Raw genomic sequence first — 15113 nt, forward strand, 5'->3', positions numbered from 1 at the left:
GCAGAGTGAGACAGGGAGGAGACAGCCACAGGAAACACACACAGAAGCAGCAGCCACATGAGAAACACAGGGAAAGAGAGAGCAAAACCCACCTCTGTATCTTAAAGAGCAAACGTGAACATCCCATTAACATCATTTCTGCAATCCTATGTGGCATCCACACCCTTCCGACGTCTAGCAAGGAGGCCCCAGGCTTGCAGACCCAGAGCCACTAACACACAGGCCGGCACCCACGCTCAGCCACAGCCTACAGCAGGAAGCGAGCTCACAAAAGGCCCGATCTCTGCTGTGTGACAGGGGTGTGAGGCTTGAGTGGTCAGGGCTCTTTTTGTGGCGAAGAGGGTGTGGGCAGAGCCGCCACCCTGCCCTGCGTGCACTGCCACTGTGAGGGGGAGGCACAAGGCCAAGCAAACACTTTGGAAACAGAGACAGGCCTGCACTCAGCCCTGCTCTGGCATGGACAGGTGCCATTTCCTTCCAGCTATTTTTGTACAACGTGGGTGAATAAGGCATTCAATATGTAGGGTTATCTAAAAGCTATTTGGTTTTAAGATGTTTTAGAAAGAAAGGAAATTGAAATACTAGTACAAAATCTGGGAAATAGCTACTGAGGAAGCAGTAAACAGAACTGCCATGAGCTCTTTCATCTCTGAAACCTGGTGCTTTTTTTTTTTCTTTTGCGACAGGGTCTTGCTCTGTCACCCAGGCTGGAGTGCAGTGGTGAGATCTCGGCTCACTACAACCTCCTCTTCCCAGGTTCAAGCGATTCTAGTGCGTCAACCTCCCAAGTAGCCAGGACCACAGGCACACACCACCAGCCAGCTAATTTTTGTATTTTTAGTAGAGACGGGGTCTCATCATATTGTCCAGGCTGGTCTCGAATTCCTGACCTCAGGGGATCCGCCTGCCTCGGCCTCCCAAAGTGCTGGGATTATAGGCATGAGCCACCACTCCTGGCCTGAAACTTGGTGCTTCCTTTTAATAAGACATTTCAAGGTTTCAAAAATGAATGAGTCAATACCAATTACATTTATTAATGTTTCAATTTAATATAGCTAGATATCTTAAAACAGTAAGTTCAGTCTTGCTTTAAGAACTTAGCTGTGTATTATATCTAACTTACAGAGTCTTACAGGTAAGATATTAGTCACTGTTCAAAAACAATTTGTGTTTTTTTCCAAATAAGCCTTTGTTCAACTAGAATAGAATATCTTTAAAAATAAAACCCTTGAAGCTAAAATGTTACGTCGAAATGAAACCTCAAAGGCTCAGAGAAGGAGACAGAGATCAGGCAGGCACAAAACTGCACATCAACAGCTGGGAAGCTTGGTCTCCACGCTGCCAACAGCCAGCTTTCGAGAACCACAGGCCCCAACGCCTCACCTGGAGGCAGATGGCCACGTTGACCCTGCACCCGAACGTGGTGCTTACGGCGCGGGCCGGCAGGCCCAGGTCCTTGAAGAGCTTGGAGAAGGACTGGGTCAGCGCAATCCTGGGCCGCTCCTCGGCGACCACCATGCACGTGCGCACACATGACAGGTTCACCCCCTTCATCTGCGGGAGGGGGGAGCAGTCAGGCCACAGCCACAGCCCTGTGAGTTGCCAGGGCCCCGGGCACTGTCTTGGGAAATCTCCAGGTGGGCACACAGAGGTGGAGCTGGACACCAACCTCCTCTCTGCAGGCTGTGTCTGTCCCACAGAATCCTAAGTGTGGACGCACTAGAGGATCCCATCTGACCTGCATCCCACACCTGCCCGCCCACGCAGCCAGACCTCCACCCTACTATCTCGCAGGGACCCTGCCCGACTCCCACACCCGCCTCTCCTTCGGGGTGTGGAGCTGCAGAGACAGGTGAGCTGTGGAGGAGGGATGTGTACACAGGGCCCGTAGTGGGAGAGGTTTTTCTCTACTTCCTCAAACTGCAGGGAGGGCCTTGGGAGTCTCGTTTTGTTTTGTTGTTTTTAAACTTCCCAGGGCTGTGGTCTACAGCACACTCAGAAGCCCGGGTCTGGGCACTCACCCTGAGGACACCCGTCTGTGCGCCCAGGCCCTTGGTGCACATCTCCATCACGGAGTAGGAGCAGAAGGTGACGCGGGCCTTGTACTGGCTGACGGCCGACAGCCACAGGGACACATTGCTCTCCAGCTCCAGCGGGGGCACCAGCACTGACTGGTGTCCCGAGTAGACACTGCGAGAGGGAAGGCTCGTGAGGCTCCGCCGGCCCACCGGGCACTCCATTCTTCCCTTCCTCAAGGACACTTCTTTTCCAGCCACGACAGGGACATGATTCTGTTCTGATGCCAAGTAGGGGAGTTTGGTGGAAAACATGCTACAGGGTGAAGGTTGGGGGATGGCAGGCACGGGATCCTGAGCTCTGCTCCAAACACTTGGAGAGTGAGTATCCAGGGACAATGCTCCAGAGGCATTCACTTCTAGAGATGGATCACTACTTTCTTCTGTTTGAAGGAATCAAACAGATTCTTCCCAAGTACTGATAATGGATAGTGTATTTAGTGAAAAATGTATTTTCACTCAATTTCAGACTCAGACTCCAACCCACTTCATCCCCAAACAAATCCACTCACACACGTCTCATCGGCTTCCTGAACACTCAGAAAAGGTGCCTTAGAAGGCCAAGGTTCCTAAGAGCCACACGAGCTGCTCCAACCTGGCAGGCGGCAGGGGCCCTGCACTCACCTGCACAGACACCACAGGGCAAAGCCAAGGCCACAGTAGGGGTCGAGGCAGATGGCGATCTGCCGCGAGGGGTACAGCTCACACTGCAGCTTTATGGAGCGGCATAAGGCGCTTGTGGCCGCGTGAGACATCTCGGGAATAAAATAAAGTTCAAAAAAAGAAAAAAAGGGAAATGAAATTCAGTGATGTGCAGGAGGAGAGAGGGTGGATGGCAGCGTCTGCTGTCCACATGGCTAGACCACAGCTCCAAACTACCAAACATATTTATTTCCTTAAAAGACGGTTGGCTCAAATACCCATATAATCTAAATAATACCCAAGAAATGGTACACTAAAAATCTTTGAAACAAAATTTCAGGATATTGAATTAAAAAAAATTTTTTTTTTCTTTTTGAGGCAGTCTTGTTCTGTCGCCCCAGGCTGAAGTGCAATGGCACAATCTCGGCTCACTGCAACCTCTGCCTCCCGGGTTCAAGCAATTCTCCTGCCTCAGCCCCCTGAGTATCTGGGATTACAGGCGCCCGCCACCATGCCCAGCTAATTTTTTGTATTTTTAGTAGAGACGGGGTTTCACCACGTTGGCCAGGATGGTCTCCACCTCTTGATCTCGTGATCCACCCGCCTCGGCCTCCCAAAGTGCTGGGATTACAGGCGTGAGCCACCGCGCCCGGCCTGAAAAATTTTAATCGAGCTATTGGCTCCCAGCAAGGTAAGAGATTCTTCAAAGCCACCAGTTCCTGGAAGCCAAATAGTCATAAATCAGAAAGTTTAGATATGACCGGACCATAATGCATCAGAAAATGCATTACTCTCAGGCTAATCACATTTTAGGCTTCACTGGTGTTTCACACAAATCTTAAGAAGCAATACTGTTGCCTTGTGCTTTGTGTAAGGACCTGCTGGTTTAAACCTGTATCTGACATCCTTTCTGTCCACTCCTCCTGATTTCTAGGGGTTGAGGCAAACAAGATTTCAGGGGACCTACCTTCACCCCCGCTAGTATCCCAGTGGTTGACACGCTGAAGTCCAAGTATGCGAGGACATCGGGGGAGGGAGGCCTGAAAATACTCGCTACCTTCTTTTTCGGGATATCATCTGTTAAACAGGAGACACCAACATTAGTGTTCCCGCATGTATTCTGAACGCTCTGGGCTTTCACAGGCAAGAGGCGACACACGATTTGTCCTTGGGAGTCCTGCAGAGAGTAAGCTCAGACAGCAGTGGGGCCATGACGATGCAGGCTGTGTGTGCTCAGGAAAGCATATTTCATTCTTCATGGAAACACTACCCGGTCCCACCAAGACCACACTGCGCCTGTGGGGATGGGGGACGAGGCAGGGCGAGGAGAGGAGGCATCACGTCACTGGCCAGTAGGAAAGATTAGAGGACTGGGGACTTGCCAAAGGCCACAGAGCCTATGGCAGAGCCCAGATGAGCCCAGAGTCCCGACCACAGCAAAAATAGCCATGGACGGGCTCTGGGTTCTGCGTGCTTCATCAAGTTCTTGTGGCCCCATGAGCCAGACACCACTGCCTCCCTGGGTGCAACTGGGCACAGGCTCAGCAGGGCAGGAACCGCTCCCCCTGAGGCAAGCCCATGAGGCTTTGGGGCCCTGGCCGGCTGTTTGGCTCTGAGCCTACCCTCCCCTACACCAGCTGCCCTCGCCCAGCCCCATCCAGCCCAGGCTGAGACAGGTCCATGGCAGAGGGGAGCCAGGGGGGTTTCTGACCCTCACCCTGTTGGCCCTCAGCATTTCATGGGGCATGACAGCATTCACCAATGATGGGGACAGGGATGCTGGAGGGGCGGCACGCGGTGGGAGCTGTGCCCCCAAAGCATTTGCAGAAAGCCTCAGAGAGCTGCCAGCCCCCATGCCAGCAGGAGGCGGGTGAGAGGGGCAAGGCTGTGCTCACACCACTTGGGACTGGGTGCGGCTGCTGTGGGCTGAGTGGAGCGCAGGTTCACACACGGGACAGGGTCCCCCCTGCTGTCAGCCAGGCTCCCGCCAGGACTGCTCTTGGCCTCGTGTGTTTTTGGACGGCAGCCAGGCCACACCACACCTACAACAAAGAAAGGAAAAAGGACTGGTCCTGGGCAGTGTGAGGGCACGCACCTGTGTCTAGGATGGTGGGCCAGGTCCTGATGTCCACGGTGGCAGCAGCCTCCTTGGACCTGAGCAGCCGTGTGACAGCCTGCGTGGTGAGGACGCATGCAGACTTGCTGACCTGCATGGCGAGGGGCCAAGGGTGGGTGGGTGGGACCTCTCGAACTGCCCAGAAAAGGGGGCAGCGGAGGGTAGCCTTGCAGCCTCCCACTCACAGACCCTGACCCGCGGGCCAGGTAGGCGCACCTCCACGATCATCTTGACGGTGGGCAGTGTGGTGCCAAGGTTCTGAGGGTGCGGGGGCCGCACGGTGACGGGCACGCAGCCACAGTACAAGCAGCCATAGAACGCAGCGATGAGGTCCACCCCTGTGGAGACAAGGACTGGCTGTGAGGAGGCCGGTCGCAAGAGGCTCCCACCAGCCTCTGTTCACTTTTCCTGCAAGAGAGGAGAGGAGGTGGTGCTGGGGAGGGCATGGGTGACTCTCAGGTTTCCAGAGGGGTAGCTGAGCTGAGGAGGTAGACACATGCAGAGAGGAGGGGCTGGGCTTAGTTTTGGAAGATGCTTCGGGGAGGGAATGTCTGGTGGCTGCTTAGGGTAGGGGGCTGCTTACGAAGAGCTGGAGGTGCACAGCCCCACAGTGAGCCCACCTGGTGGGTAGACCAGAGCCACGTGGTCCCCAACACTCAGTCTTCCCTTCTCCATCAGAGCCGCAGCCACTCTCTCAGCCCTTTTGTGCAGCTGGACACAGGTTGCAGTGCTTGTGACGGTGCCCTAGGAAAGCGATCTTTGAGCTCATCTGTGTGCTGGTGTGTGCAGGTGGGCTGTTTGCAGATGTGTGTGCACATCACCTGCACGCCCTGCACACGACCCCTTGTGATTAGGATCCATGATAATGACAATGTGTCAGTCCTAGGCGTGTGGCTGGTGTCTTTGGTAGAGATGGGGTTTCACCATGTTGGCCAGGCTGGTCTCCAACTCCCAACCTCAAGTGATCTGCCCACCTCAGCCTCTCAAAGTGCTGAGATTACAGGCATGAGCCACCACACGTGGCCCACGACTGGTGTCTTCTCACCATCTGTGCTCTCTCACTAGCAGTGAAGGGACAGGCACACAAGCATCTCCTGTGTGGTCCAGCTAAGAGGGAGCGATGTGGGCACTCCATTCACCCAGGGCGGAGCCAGATACACATGGCTAAAGAAGACCTTTCTGGCCTTTTCAATAAAATATTCCATACAACACCATTATAAATAAGTAATAAGTGATAAGCAAACATCCCTGAACTGTACTATTTGGCAAGCCCACAGGTCACCCGCACTGAGCCTGGGCCTGTGTCACCTGCAGCTGGCTTTCTCAGAGTGTCTGTGCGTCTCCTCTAGGACTGACCGCACCAGCTCCTTCATTCACCCTGTCTCTCTGCGGAGGGGCACTGGGGCCATGTGACCAGTTCGGTGCAAACAGAAACACCGTGTAACCCTACCTCTCTGCTCAGGAAACTCATCTTCCCTGATCCCATGCCAGACCTCACAGCTTTTTTAGTCCTTCTTAAGAGGATAAAAAGCGCAATTCAGTCTAATAAATATAAAACTCCAGAGCAGACCACTTATGTGCTGTGCCCAGGCACAAGGGCTGGGCCGATCCTGAGAGTCCAAATCCCGGGAGCTTTGCCAGTCCATATGAGTCAGGGCCCCATCAGGACAGAACCTGAGAACTGGACTGGGACTCAAAGCTCCCAAGGCCCGGGATCCCACTGCATCCTTAGGGAAAACCCAGCGACCCCAGCCTTATCTGCATCCCCTCCCTGGGTAAACCTGGCCCCCACCACACTGGCCTCCTTTCCTGCCTTGAGCCACTGGGCATCATTGCTTCATAGTCCCTGCTACACAGTTCCATCCAAAGCCCCCTCCCCAGCACTCCAGGTCACATCTCTCCACTGTATTGATGTTGAGGTTCTCACCATAAGCTGATTTTACCTTGGTCAATGGTAAACCATTGGCTGGCTTGCAGGCTTTAGAACTCAATCAATCATAAAATAAATGTTTACTGGGCATGGTTCCAGATGCTTCCAATACACCAGAAAAACAAAGTCTCTCTCTTACGGACCTTGTTTCCTGGCAGGAAAGATTGATTTTAAACCTCCTGAGAGTAGGAGTCCTTTTAATCTTATTACTGTGTACTGTGCACATTGTAGGCATCATTAAGTATTTTTGGAATTCGAATGAGCAGCACCAAAAGCTAGAACAGCATATTCTAAGCCACAGTGACCTACTCTTTACGACACCAAAGCTTAAGAGTTCTTACAGCTTGTATGGTGCACTGACAGGGAGTCTTGCAGGGTTTTTAAATTATTTAACTTTCTGTGTTTCCACATTTTGCATTCCTGCCCACAACCTGAATATGAAGATTACAGTCTCCCCTTCTTGACTTCCAGAATGCTCCTAGCATTGTGGAATGCACACAACAGGGACTTGGAACACATGAGAATTTCCAAATAAGCAGCAGGAGCAGGGCAGGAAGCAACATTTGTTATTTAAAAGATGTGACCAAATGTAGAAATTCTAAATGGCTAATTGTTTACAAAATAAACATTTCCTTTTAGCTCACAAACTTAGGAATATTTACATGTATACTGTTTTAGTTTTAAAACTTGAGCTGATGAAAATTTTCCTGCTAAACACAAAATCAACAGAAATACGACTGTGTGAAACGTGTGGAAAACAAGGGACCTACAAAGGAAAGGGCAGGCAGAGAGAATCGCACCAGACAAGGGGGCTGAGTCCATAGGCGCACTATTCTCTAAACATGAAAAGAACCAGGACACTGGCATCAGGAACTACACAAGCAAAGGGCGCCACCGGCTCCCAGGTGTTTCCAATCCCTGTGGGCGCAACACTGCCTCACCTTGGCGTTCAGCAGCAAGAACAGCGGGTGGTCAGGAGTGGTGTGGGCACGCCACTGCAGCACGTCAGCCAGGAACAGGAACTGCACGAGGGGGCGACTTGGTCACTGGCACCTCCGGGGTATGGACACCCGTCCACCCATCCCCGGAACAGGCTTGTCACCTTCCGTGCCTGGTCACTGTCCTCCAGGTGGGCAAGCTCTCTCCCAGAAGCCTGAGCAATTCTCTTCCCAGCAACCAGGTTCCCCACGATCATGGAGGCTGGTCCAACCTCTAGAAATGGGGGCATTCTGAATGAGAAGCTGGTAACTTCTCATATATAATCACCATGTGACTTTATTTCCGTTACAATTTTTATTTTGAAAACATACTTGAATGAGGCATTTAACTTTTCTGCTGAGACACAAATACTCAGAAAGCTAGCTACAAGATTTATGCCAAGTGACAAAGAGAATCTCTCTCTCAAACATAAACCACGTCGTATCGAGAAGTTTACTACATGACGTACCTCTGAGGATATGATTTGGCCTCAGTCACACCAAAATTCCTAACATATTTCACTTTACTGTACTTTATGTATAAATCAGGAAATACATTTAGTGTATTTAGTGATATGTGTTCAATAATTACCAAAAACTTTGGCATGTACTGGAAATCAACATGACCGAAGAAATGAAAAATTGCATTAAAGTTAAACCAGACTCTAAAATTAGCTTTTAAATGTATAAAATGAGGGAAGGAAAGTTGACCATTTGCTGAGAGATTTCCAAGGTCCCATCAACCCAGTGTCTGTGGCAGGTCCCAGGGCCGAGGCAGGCAGCTGGCTCCTGGGGACAGGTATGGCTTATGCCACAGCACGGCCACAGAGGCACTTTTGACTTTAAGCTCCAGTATGATCCTGGGCATCATTTCTAGTCCTAGGGAGCCATCTCCTAGCCATGCAAAGCTAAGATGCCATCCTTGAGTTTATCATTAAAATTGGTTCCTAACAGGCAGGAGGAAACTACCATGAGGTGATGTGGTTAAGTTACCCCATGTGTGGCTGGTTCCAGGAAGGCAGGAGGTGGCACCATTCTGGGGTGTACACTTGCTCTGGCTCTTGACCCCAGCCCCACAGCAAACCTCAGTTTGCACTAGAGGGTCTAGCAGGGCTGCACCCTAACCACAAACACAGCTGCTACCAATGTTAAGACTAGACAGCATCCTGTTGTTAGGTCCAACTAACCTGGTGGTTTCTGGCGAGGTTTGGGGAGGTTGGTAACACAGGTGTGAGGGCACATCAGCACATTGCACGGGTGCAGTGTCCCTTCCAGAAAGCGCTGTTTGGTTTCAGAAATATGAATCCCTCCGAGGGGAGCCTTGGGCAAGGTGTTGGCAGGAACCAGGGCCAGACAGTACACGCCCACCTGGTGGATGCTATCGATGGCCTGAAAGGGAAGGACCCTGTTTGGCACAGGCCCCCAACTTGAGGCTGGGGAGATGCTGGGCAGGGGACATGAACACCCCCTCTGCAGACCTGTTCCCCAGGCCAGGAAATGGAGTGCCCTCTGGACATTTTGTTAAATGAGGAAACAAAATGAAGAGGAGTGTGTGCAGTTTTCTACCATTTAACTCAGAAAGGAGAGACACACACACTGTATTTGTGTACACATGTCCATAAATCTAAGACCAGAGGCTGAGGGATGGGGCAATGAGGAGATGATGGGGAAAGGACACAAAGCCTCAATCAGACAGGAGGAGGAAAGCGTTTTCTTTGAGATACATTGCACAGACTGGCGAATATCATAAATAATGTACATTTCAAAATCACTAGGAGGGTGCCTTTCAAATGTTCTCATCAGAAAAAAAAATATTAAGGTGATGGATATATTAATTATTCCATATACTATTCATAAATTATAACATCACTTCACACCCCATACACACAAACAGCTATAATTTGTCAGTTTGCGAAGAAACATGCAGATACACAAGCTGGAAGCAGGGAGGACAGGGCGGAACAAGCCAAGCACTTGGCGCTCGGAGAGGAGTGGGGGTGCCAGCTTGGGAGATTCACCCAACCATAGGCTGTGCCGGGTGCCCACCTGCAGCACCCGGCTCATCCACTGGAAGCTGTCCTCCTCCGAGGCATCCGGCCGCTGCTCAGCCACCAGGACGATCCGGTCACCACGCAGCACGGTCACAGAGAACACAGCGATCCTGAGGGATGAGACATGGAAATGGCCACACGGCAAGAGGCCAGACAAGACACAGATGCTTTCTCACCCTCACAACGGAAGAGGCAGGCTGTCCGAATATGTAAAATGCAGTCTATCAGACGGGGTATCTGCTGCAAATTCATAAAGGAACTCATCATTCTAATCTCCTTGAGGATGGCTGAAATGTATCTCAAGTCACAAAAAACAGAGAGGACTTCAGGACAAAGCAAAACAGCCCCAGAGACACACATTTTTACAAGAAAAAATTCCTTAATCTGATGTAAATTTCCTTGTGCACAAATATTTGTCTAAAGTTCTATTAATTATATTTTTTTAATCCAACAGATTGCATCTCTCTTTTACCAGAGTTAATCTATTCACATTTATAGAGGTTAGTATATTTAGACGTGTTTTACTATCTTAAAATTTCAACATGTCCTCCTTTGTTCTGTGTTGCCTTTTCCTTCTTTTAGACTTTGAGTTGATATCTCTGTCTTTTCCTTTATAAAGTAAGAAGATGGTCTCCCCACCAAACCCATCATGTTAGGATATCTACACCATTCTGACTCTGGGATATTATGGATATACCGTCTCTTGTCCTTTCCTTTGACTTGACTGGTGTGTACACACACACACACAATTTATACAACAGACCTCACCTAGTATTGAGTTCTCCTTACTCTCACATCTTACAGCACTTCCTGAATTTATTTCTCTTAGTATCGTGACCAAAACTGTTTTCAGTATGGACCTTTGTGTGTCAAAACTTCTGAAATTTACATGATTGAAAATATTTTTTATTACAACTGCAAAATTAAGTAACAATTTGGATAAATTGGGTGCACTGTTATCTTGTGCCAGTTCCACTGTGGGGAAGTCTGACACGTTTTGCTTGGCTTTTGTGTGGTCCATGGTGAGAATACAGATAAGCTCAACATGCCATGGGGCCCTCTGTGGACAATGTCCCAGTCCAGAGAACCCCAACCACCTGCTTCCTCAGACAATCCCTGCTCCACTGCATGCATTCCTTCTCCCTGAGTTTGCTATCTGGACACCAGTCCTTCTTCTCTCCCATCTCTCTTAATAGTTCCTTTAAAGTTCCTATTTTACTTCCAGAGTCGTTCCCTAATCTGACTTTCCACCTTCTCAACTTGTTCTCTAGCTGTATCTATTCTATGTATTCCATCTACTGTGTTCTTTGAACAATTACTTTGTTAGCATTTCTTGATCTTATTTCATGTTGCAAATCTTCTATTGCTCTTCTTCCAATGGCACATATGCTCTCAATTGGTTGTGGTTCCACTTCCAAGTTCCTGTATTCCTCAGCTCTTCCCTAGTCGGGACAGGGAGGCTATTCTGCCTGCAGATGCAGTCACCCAGGCCCCAGTTATTCACTCAGGCTTGCCTTGCTCGTCAGGATCCTGCTTGGGGGACAGGGGCTTCATCTCCAGGTACCATCAGGTACAGGTGGCCCTGTGAGGGGGTGGTCTCCCTGTTCCACCTCAAAGCAGGGTTTGGGCTACTTGATGTTATCCCTAAGGACACCTGCCCAACGTGTCCCCCATTTCTGCTGTGAGGGGCAGGTCACGACCCTGGCTGTGCCACCCTCCCCCTCCCCCTGCACACACGCGCACACATACACGTACACACACACATGTGCGCACACATGCATGAGCACAGCCTGCCCTTCCCAGTCCCCTGAGCAATCTCCCACCTTCTCTGTTGTCCATCCTCTGGGCTTTTTCCTCAAGACTAACCATGATGACACACCACTTTGCAGAATCCCCTTGCGATTGCTTTAAGGGCTGCTCAAAGGCAGGGTCTGGCCTGGCTCCCAGGTACCTTAGTTTGAATAACAAAGGCACACCCTTGGCCAGGCACATTGGCTGACACCTGTAATCTCAGCACTTTGGGAGGCCAAGGAGGGAGGATTGCTTGAGCCCAGGAGTTCTAAAACAGCTTGAGCAACATAGTGAGACCCTATCTCTACAAAAAAATTAAAAAATTAGTCAGGCGTGGGGTGCATGCCTGTGGTCCCAGCTACTCAGGAGGCTGTGGTAAGAGGACTGCTTGAAACCTGGGAGGTGGAGGCTCTAGTGAGTTACAATCATGCTCCTGCACTCCAGCCTGCGTGGGCGATAGAGTGAGACCCTGTCATTAAAAAAAGAAAAAAAAAAAGGCAACCCCTTGAGAAAAATAAAATTTAAAAAGGCGGCTGGTTGAGTGGACCAGTTAGGGGAAGAGCTTCCTCCCAGACAAAGAGCTTGGGAGCAGAAGGAGCGAAATTCTCTTCCTGGCCCCGGTGCCCAGGGGCATAGGCCCAGATGTCTATTTATTTGCTCAAGAGAATCTCTAAGGTCCTTGCTTTACACATGTAGAAAAGTTGAGTTGATTTTTATTCCAGAGGCAATGTAGGGTGTTGTGTGCCTTGCAGAGAAAATGGCACTTTTCTGTTATAATTCACATTCCAAGGTTATTAGGAACTGAGACCCACTTCTCCTTTGCTTTCCTCAATTCTTCCCTCTCTGATTTGTCCCCTTGAGCCTTTGCCCAAAATTGTGCATCAAAATCTTATTTTCTTGAGGAACTGAAGGAACTCTTATTTTCCTTTTACTTTAGGAGTTTTCTGATGTACAACAACTTTTAGGCTTTGTGAATTCAAATTTGCTGGGCTTTCCATCTACTGCAGAAAGACTTCCCGAGCTGTAAATGGAAGGAATCTACTCCCGGCACAGGGGTCCGCAGCGCATCACCTGCCTCTGTAGACAAACTTCATGGGCTCCACGGCCAGCGCGGTGGCCACAACGTCATCTGCATTGTGTCTGCGAACTCCAGTGACCATCAGCCCGTCCAGTTTGCCCACGATGAAGACCAGGTTGTCCTGAAGGAAAGGGTGTGGGTTAGGACTCCACCCACAAGAGCAGAAGCTGGATGTGCCAGGACCATGGTCAGGCCCCCCAAGAAGGGGCCAACAGCACAGGAGCCTCGAGTGCCTTGCAAACGGGTCAATGCCCCACAGACCCAACCTGCAATGCAGGCCCCGTGACAAGCCAGGCTTGGAAGAGGAGCAGGCTGTGTGGAAGGAAGGGGGGGCTGGTGGGGCAGCATCAGGAAGGGAAAGGATCACAAGTGGGAAACAAGTTGTGGGTAGAGTTTGTGAAGGACTGAAAACTGCTGAGCTAAGGGCGGGGTCCCAAACCCGGCACCAGTGACCTTCTGGGCTGACAATACCGTCGCAGGTGCTGTCCTGGGCTAATGTTGGGCACTGAGCAGCATCTCTGGCCTCTAGGTACTCACTAGATGCCAGGAGCACTCCCCTTCCCTGAGTTGGGACTAGCAAAAATGTCTTCAGAAGTTGCCAGAATTCCCCTGGGAGGGAAGGGGCAAAATTGCCCAGTTGAGAGAAACACTGGACCAAGATGTTACAAATAGAAGTATTTATTTTTAAATAGTTTAGACATCCAAAATGGTAAAGAATGATATAATGAATACTCTCGAACCTGCCATCCATACAAAAAGCAAAACATCCTCATCCACCCCAGGGACTCCCGACTTGGGCCTGTGTGCAGGACTGTGCACTGGTCTTGGAGGTGTGGACGGCCCTGCACACAGGTAGGGTGACGGGCAGGGAGGTCAGCACAACCGACCAAGGCCACATGGGAGGTCAGGAATGGCTGGGACAAGGGCGGGACTGCAGCAAGGTGTCCCTTAGCCACACCCCCTACCTTCTCTGACTGCCAGTCCTGGTACAGGAGGACATACTCACAGGCCCGATGAAGCCCAGCAGGCCCGTCCTGGTGAATGGCCTGTCAAAGACGGGTGCTCCTCCTGCGGTGACCGGAACTGCCTGCACAGAGTGGAGAGGGGCACGATCAGGCTGTGGCCCCAACCAACTGACCAAAAAAACCCAGCAGGCGGCAGGAGACTCAGCACCATGTGTACACCTACCAGTCGGGGGAAAAAGGAGGCTGGCCCTGCATAGGCCCAGTTTCTCTGGCCTAGCTGCTCCATCTCCTGGGCAGGCCTCCTGAGGCAGGACACAAGCATCCCTTTTACCTCTGCTCTGGGTGCCTGGCCTCCCCTGACCTCACTAGACTTGTCCTGAACAACTCATATCACAACAATGCAAACACAGCAGAGGGCTGGTTTCCCTGGGGCCACGGTGAATGCCTTGCTACCGGCCACTAGGCCGCACCCACACGCCCTTCTCCCATGCAGGACGGTGGGAAGCACGCTGACTCCCAGCTCTCCACGGCGTGCCTGGTCCTGGCCCTGCCCTCACTCTGGGAGGACACACAAGAGTGTGCAGGCCATGTGCCAACAGCCCCGGCAGGGCCTGTGTGAAGAGAGACCATCCCCGCAGCCTCTGCAATCCCCCAGCACCCAGCACACCTGGGGCCCCATGAGTGCTCACAGAACTTAACTTCAACATGAAAGTCAGGAAAAGGGACAAACCTCAAACACATTCTTCGTGATTCCAAGCAATCCATAGTAAGCTGTGCCAGTTGCACTGGAATTGACGCATATTTCTCCCACTTCGTCAGTTTTACAAAGATAAGGGGTACCTTCCAACTTCACAACACATACATTAGCTAAAATGAGAAAAAAACTCAACATAATAAAGAACGTGTTTCAACAGATCATTCACAAAGATCTCCTTGCTGCTGTATGTGCAGTTATGGAAACAGGATGTTATACACACAGCATCTTCTTATAAGGAGTTTTATGATACGGATGATACACATGCGACCTAGCTGTAAGTCTTCATATTTTATATGTAATATTTTTTATAATCAATGTAAGGTGACCAGAAAGTACAACATATCCTTCATGTAATAAGCCCGGGCTGACAAAATATTTCCTCTACTATGATAAATAAACCCTGTGCCTCCTCTTGCCATACTGCTCTCTCGGGTCCATGGCGGGTGCTGCCGGCCCTGGCTCCTGACCATCACACCACACATGAGCCTGGGACACCAGCTCCTCTCCAGAGCCTGACAGAGCTCTGCCCGTGCCTGCCCCTTTCTAGGAACTTTATTTTAAATGCTAAGCCACCAGGTGACTCCAGACTAATCTTAAGTCCAGGAGTGCCTCTAAGATGTCTTCATGGAGAAACACCTACTAAGTTCTGCCTAACCTTCAAAACGACCTTGATGCTGCTGCACACACCACAGGCTATGAGGCCCGGGGCGCTCCCTCAGCCACGTGCACAT

The 15113-nt window shown here is 50.7% G+C and overlaps 1 protein-coding gene across 4 annotated transcripts in view; it reads right to left on the reverse strand.

Moving 5' to 3' along the window:
- The window catches only part of DIP2A (DIP2 acetate--CoA ligase A), a 107199-nt gene that overhangs the window by 10195 nt on the left and 81891 nt on the right, over positions 1-15113 (reverse strand). For 3 of the 4 annotated variants that reach the window (XR_001880509.1, XM_017847294.1, XM_017847292.1), the window contains exons 19-32: positions 14356-14492; positions 13667-13747; positions 12654-12781; positions 9787-9901; positions 8928-9129; positions 7866-7975; positions 7705-7785; positions 5454-5577; positions 5050-5171; positions 4813-4924; positions 3685-3794; positions 2700-2830; positions 2022-2190; positions 1384-1554 (exon numbers count right to left, since the gene is read on the reverse strand). Coding sequence is in view for 3 of the 4 variants with exons in the window: in XM_017847294.1 (XP_017702783.1) it covers positions 1384-1554; positions 2022-2190; positions 2700-2830; positions 3685-3794; positions 4813-4924; positions 5050-5171; positions 5454-5577; positions 7705-7785; positions 7866-7975; positions 8928-9129; positions 9787-9901; positions 12654-12781; positions 13667-13747; positions 14356-14492 (1793 nt within the window). In the remaining variant the exon portion in view is untranslated. The remainder of the gene's footprint in view (positions 1-1383; positions 1555-2021; positions 2191-2699; positions 2831-3684; positions 3795-4812; positions 4925-5049; positions 5172-5453; positions 5578-7704; positions 7786-7865; positions 7976-8927; positions 9130-9786; positions 9902-12653; positions 12782-13666; positions 13748-14355; positions 14493-15113) is intronic. The other variant, XM_017847293.1, reaches the window with a different exon arrangement.

Source organism: Rhinopithecus bieti, unplaced genomic scaffold, assembly GCF_001698545.2.
Source record: "Rhinopithecus bieti isolate Rb0 unplaced genomic scaffold, ASM169854v2 scaffold_29990, whole genome shotgun sequence".
NCBI lineage: Eukaryota > Metazoa > Chordata > Mammalia > Primates > Cercopithecidae > Rhinopithecus > Rhinopithecus bieti.